The following is a 6,319-nucleotide window of genomic DNA, read 5'->3' as shown; positions in this document are numbered from 1 at the left end:
AGCCGTAAGAGCCAGCTCTTTTAGGGGGGCGAGCCAAAAGAGCCAAATCCTTGAAGAGAGCCGGAACTCCCATCACTACTGCGCTTTTCACTGCATGTAGTGGGGCTGCGGTTTTGTTTCTTGGCTACATCAGAATACTCCGCTTCTTCAAACACTGATGAGGTTTTAAATGATAGCGGTTATGGAGACTCAATAGGTAGAGTATCAGGCTGGGATGCACATTGCAGGAGACACTCAGGGAACGCTTCCCGGTCTCCCCCCGTGGCACCACTCGCCTTACCCTGAGACTGAATTTCATTGAGACTTGTATGTTAAAATGTGAATGTGCATAATGATGAACAACAAAGATTACAATTCTTTGTTGATTTTAATTTCCCATATACAAAACGACTGCGTTTCATATATTATTTTTTATTTTAGGCTATAGTTTATATTAATTAATGCAAATTCAGGATGTCACTATGTGTAAAGAAACTTTGAATAGGTGTGAATAATAGAATGGATTAATCCAAAATATTTTTGGCAGATTAACTGATAAGGAAAATAGTTATTTAAATCAGTACTCCGTAAGTAAATAATGTAAGTTCTTTCTTTACCACTGGATAAATGTAAAAGGAGTTCAGTTTTTGGTACATGTTTTAGGAATTGTGAACATTGGAACTTCCGCAATGCACGTGAAGGCAGCAGTGCTATTAGTTATTTACCATTCCAAAAACCATGACGGACCCGACGACGTCGCCCGAGGATCATTGGAAAGTAAGTAACTTGTGTCAGTTTTTCACAACCTCTATTGTTCAATTGGTTCGCACGTATGTTGTGTGATGAGTGACAAACATCGTTGTGCCTAAAAGTTGAAGTCCTGCTAAGGTTTGGGGTAAGCAGGCTTTGTTAGCACCACGGCTAACGTTAACGTTAGCTTGCTGACGATTGGTAGCGTGGTTAAAAAGCTGAAGCTAACAGTTAGCGGACTGCTAGCTAGTTACGCTAAGTAAACAAACGCCCTCAAAAGAACTCGTGTTTCACGACCACATGAAATTTAGCGGAAAATAGATCTGCACGAACTAAATATGATTACATCAACCTTTGCATTTCCTATTCCTCATTTTGTCTAGGTGGAAGTGAAGCCTAAATTTACTAAATATAGTCTGCCAGGCTGACGAAATTATACACCGTTGTTCGCTACTCGTAAACTAATCGCTGTTTGCAACCCCATCAAATTTAGCCGGTGGGAAGCGATGCCAGGTAGCATCGCGAAACTGTGTGTTTTCATTAAGGAGCAGACATGGTAGGTTTGCTTTGTCAGAAGCGGTCTCACACGTTTGTGATCTATGATGATGATTATATTTGCCAGTTGTCCTCAGTAAAGTTCTCAATCCAGACTTTCTCGGTAATGTTAGGTCGCAACTGATGTAGTTCTACTTAGTAGCCTCTTCATCATATGATTCATCAAAAGAGTAAAACTCAGTAAAAAAGTTATTGGGAAATAAAAAAATCAAACCGAAGTGTTGACATTTTTGGGATCTTGCCCACTGAAAGCATTGGGGGAACAAAAACCACTGCAAACCACAAATTATTAAACACATCTGTTGTTGTGTTACCCTAGATCAAGATGTAGTACAGCTCTTTGCCCACCTGTATAGTCCAATTGAAGAAATCAGGGCAATGCTCAGTGGGGTTCTCGCTACTTATCAGGAAGGTAGTCATGCTCTGTTGTCAACATATTTAGGGCAGCACAGTTTTCTTTTTGTGGTTCCACTCTCTCAGTCTCTATTTCCTCCCTTTTCCATCTTCCGTTGTCTGGTGATGGCCCGGCAGACAGATGGTGCTTTCAGCGACAGTGGCTTTGACCCTTGTGAGTATTCATTTAGCTCCATATGCAGTTATTTGATATTTACACTATGTGATGGTGACCTTGTGTTTGTGGTCAACAAAGTTGGTATGCCAATCTATTTCTGGGATTTCAGAAAAACCTCTTTGTTGTGTTTCGTCTTGCTCTGTAGCCTTCTTTGCTGAAACCGCCAGAAAAGGTAGCATTGATTCTAGAGCCAACAGCATTGGCTCGACAAGTGCCTCTTCAGTTCCAAATACAGGTATTGTTTTTCTCACAGTTTTGAGAGATAATTTGTGCTAGGTTTACATTGGGATATAAATGTTAACATGTTTGATAATAACAGCACTTTACTTGCTAACTCTTAACCATTTAAAAAACAGAGTTTCTAAAAAAATAAAAGGTCATGTTTGTACATCACATTTCATTCAATGTTTTGAAAAACAAATTCATATTTTCTGTCATTTTATTTCCTGCTACTTCGAAAAGGGAAAACCTGTCTTGCTACTCATTACAGGACATGCTGTAGACGTGCACGTAGACTCTCAGTAGGATATAAAACGACAACAGTTTTATCAGAGAGAGCTATAAAATGGATTAGAGGACTATATAATTATGTTTAATAAAGTGGTGTATGTAGAACTGTGTTCTTTTTATAGCTTTTGTCAGCATTTTTTTTTAATAATGAGTTGCTGTCTGTGGAAAATGTTCGCTGTAGGCCAGTTTAAAGTGCATTATAGTGATCAATATGATTTGATTGAAAGATGAATCAGCTTCTCTGCATGCATCCTGGTGAAATGAGAAATGGTCGGTGTTGGTAAGGTTATGGAGATGGAGAGGAAATGAGATTCAAGACTCAAGGGTTTTAAATCTTATGGATAAATCTATTCATTCATTTTGCTTATCTAAATAGATAAAAGCCAGTTGTCAGAAAAAATATCTTTTTACGGTTTTAGATTATTTAGTTTTTATTTTTGTTTGATTAAAATTAATTTATATTATGGTTAAAAAATGTTTTTGAGATTTTCAGTTTAAAAATGGTTATTTAATTGATGATGTAATTGATGATGTCTTAATCAGATGATGAAGACAGTGACTACAGACATGAGACCTCATATAAGGACTCTTACAAAGACAGAAGAAGACAAGCACACACACAAGCTGAGCAGAAACGTAGAGATGCCATCAAGGTAAAGTCTACAGTTGAATGTAGATCCTTGTGACCTACCACAGAACCAGTAACGCAGCCCTTTATTTTTATGTTTTTATTTCTTCAGTTGTTATTAATAACCTTTCTTTTTCTACTTTAGAAAGGCTATGATGACTTGCAGTCAATAGTACCAACGTGTCAGCAGCAGTCTGAATTTACAGTGGGGGCACAAAAGATCAGCAAGGCAACTATTCTCCAGAAAAGTGAGATGTGATGTTGTCTCTTTGAAAACTAATAGTTCACCCATGTGTCTAATAGATTTATTTTTAATAGTAATTAAACTATAATTTCAAAGGGCAAAACACTTAATTAGACAATAAAGGTAAAGAGTGTTTTGTACAAAGTCCTAAATTACAGAAAACATGCAAAAGCAACTATCGTTATGCAACCAGATTCAATAAAACCTGTCTCAACAGAGATGGAGTACATGTATGGTTTTACTAGGGGTTTAAGAGGAAGTCGCAGAATTTTGGTATATGCCAGATGGTTGTGGGGGAGACAACATTTATGTGGAAAAATTGAAACTTACCAGTGCATTTAATACTGTGTAGTGAAGCAATCACTGATTGATGCCTTTCCTTATTTTTCAGCCATTGACTACATCCATTTTCTTCATAAAGAAAAGAAGAAGCAAGAGGAGGACGTTTTGGTACTTAGAAAAGAAGTGATGGCACTAAAGATCATGAAAACGTAAACTAAACCTTCACAAACTCATCTAAGATGCATTTAAGTATTTCTTCTTTGTTTCCTTTTGCTGGCAAACTACAGCCATGTTACTGTATAGATACTTGTCTTTGCATTCCAAAGTCATAATCCAAGTTCTGCACCCAGATAGATGAGAAGATAGATTTTTAAAAGAAGTACTGATCACAGATTGGGACCACCTGCTTTGGAGGCAAACCAGTCCATCTAGTGTATGGTTTAATTAAATGTTATATTTTATGATCCATTAACATTAGTCATCTTTTTTTAACAGGAACTATGAGCACATAGTGAAGGCCCACCAGAATAACCCTCAACAGGGTGAGGATCAGGTGTCTGACCAAGTCAAGTTCAACATCTTTCAGAGCATCATGGACCACCTGTTTCAGTCTTTTAGCAATTCGGTTTCAGTGAATAGCTTCCAAGAACTCTCTGCCTGTGTGTTTAGCTGGATTGAGGAGCATTGCAAGCCACAGGTAAGGATTCTTTTTACACACAGTGACTAGTAATGTAGGCTTGTATTGCTTAATTGCATGCTAGAATGTTTGCACCAATCGGCCGCAACATTAATACCACCTAGTGGTATTTTTTAAATATATAAGTATTATTTCATTTTTTTAAAAATATTATGAATTCATTAATGCTTAAGTAACACTGTGGGTTAGGTTATCTTTTTTTATATCCCGTTATCTCATGATAACGGGATATACATTGTGGGATATATTGTTGTGAAGTCTTGGAACACATCCATCCAGTTGACATTCTGCCCTTTGTGGTCTATGGACAGCTCCGGTGTCTAGCACTTATTAGTGTGTTTATAATGTGCCGCACAGATCAAAGTGCTTGCTACAAAACACCTCAGCACACACACCGCTGTCAGTCTGTTATTCCAAATAAATTAGGCACTATTTTTTTGGTGTAGGTTAATAATAAACCATGTCAGCCGTTATCTGTTGATGCAGGGGTTATTCTTTTTTTTTTAAATTTGATTTATCACTGTGGATAAGGGTCTTTTTTTTTTGGCTGCTAATGATTGAGAGCATGGAATTGAGCTAAACGCAAACAGTCGCATACTCTTCTCTCTTGGAGGAAGAATAGTGGCACTGTATCAATTTGGTGTAATCCGGCACAGCCACGCATCTTGGGACAGGATGATGCCGGCGCTGACTATGGCCTGTTTTGCGTGAACAAAACAAAGTATCAAAGCGAAACGTCCATTTGACGTGAGCCATCTATTGAATGGACATGTTCTAGGAGTTCAGAATAAGACACATGGGAAAAAAACACATAAAGTTGGACCTTACACCTGCTGCTCTTTTAACACCCTATTGATATGGGGGGGTGTAGGGGTGTCAGGGGAGCGTCCTTTATAAGTTATAACTTAACCACTAAGATAAGTCATGCGGAAAAACAGAGCCCGTGATTACTGTTGGAACCATAGCAAAATCACATTTTATTACACTAACTTTAAAGGATAAGGTGGTTTGGATTTTGCCAAATAATCTTATCTAGTTATCATAAGAAAATGAGTTATGTTATCTCCATAACAAGAGGAAATGGAACCCATGGCCATTCTTTGCTTCCGTGCTACAGGTTAACACCCTGTCAGCACAAAAAGTGGTTAAAATCAGCGTCACCTCTACCACCAGTGATCTCTGACCTTTATTTTTTATTAAATTACTTTACATGTTTTCCCATAATTACAAAAACTGTTTAAAATACATTTAGTTTTTTTTTAGGGGAGTACTTAATTTAAGTGAAATGTAGATAATCAGCTTAGTATGATTACTTAAGTAAAGAATTTGAATTGGTACTTTGTTTTGATTTTTTTTTTTTTTTTTAGGCCAGTAATTGCACCTTAAAGATTTAAATTTGTGTACGTTCACCACATCTGCACACATTGTGTTGTGTAACCACACACTGCTCAGAGTGGCTATGCTGATATTTGCCCTCAATGAAGTTATTAACCCCACCTGTGTTTTGTGCCTTCTCTTTTTTCTTCCACTAGACGCTGAGGGAATTTGTTGTCAGGGTCCTCCATCAACTTAATGCTCAGCTTTATTGATCAAGTGAAAACTCCAGGAAAGTCCCAGGAGTTAACTTGGGACTTGCTTTGGTCTCTCAGGGTGGAGTAAGACCTTCAGTCAACGCCAAGCCACACCACAGTATTTACACTCAGCTGAGTTTATCTGCAACACTCCGGCAGCATTTGGATTAATGCAGCAGAATAAATTAAAAGTTGCATTAAACAGAGCAGCTTTTTAAGAGGGATCACGTTCTCATTGTGGGTGTAGCTGAGTATACTACAGCCTTTGGTGACTGCTGTGGCCTTTAAGTGCTAGGTTCTCCTACAAATGTAAGGGAAACACAAAAACTCAGTATTCACAAAGTGTAAGTTTGAAAATGAGTGTAAACTTCATCAAGCAAAATAGTGCAGCATGCATATTGTTGTATTTACTGTTTGCAGTAACTGGAGCTGTCCCTTTTGAAATAATGAATCAGTGGTAGCTTAAATTGATGCAATGGCTTGTAGAACCTGTTAATTTAATAAACAAATACAGAGACAGGATGGGACATTT

General features: G+C 37.7%; 1 protein-coding gene across 1 annotated transcript; it reads left to right on the top strand.

Moving 5' to 3' along the window:
- Nucleotides 1-635: 635 nt before the first annotated feature.
- Nucleotides 636-6,319, top strand: mlx (MAX dimerization protein MLX). Its single transcript, XM_067475990.1, has 8 exons — nt 636-756; nt 1,816-1,852; nt 2,001-2,090; nt 2,909-3,018; nt 3,139-3,241; nt 3,629-3,728; nt 4,015-4,216; nt 5,749-6,319. The coding sequence occupies exons 1-8, from the start codon at nt 718-720 to the stop codon at nt 5,803-5,805; spliced, it is 738 nt and encodes a 245-aa protein (XP_067332091.1). The 5' UTR covers nt 636-717; the 3' UTR covers nt 5,806-6,319.

Source organism: Channa argus, chromosome 15 (genome assembly GCF_033026475.1).
Source record: "Channa argus isolate prfri chromosome 15, Channa argus male v1.0, whole genome shotgun sequence".
NCBI classification, from domain to species: Eukaryota; Metazoa; Chordata; class Actinopteri; order Anabantiformes; family Channidae; genus Channa; species Channa argus.
This window is presented reverse-complemented; position numbering and strand designations above follow the sequence as displayed.

Coding starts and splice junctions, on each gene's coding strand:
- mlx (XM_067475990.1), top strand. CDS start 718: ATGACGGACCCGACGACGTCGCCCGAGGATCATTGGAAA. Junction 3,729..4,014: donor GCACTAAAGATCATGAAAAC/GTAAACTAAACC, acceptor TTTTTTTAACAG/GAACTATGAGCACATAGTGA. Junction 4,217..5,748: donor AGGAGCATTGCAAGCCACAG/GTAAGGATTCTT, acceptor TTCTTCCACTAG/ACGCTGAGGGAATTTGTTGT.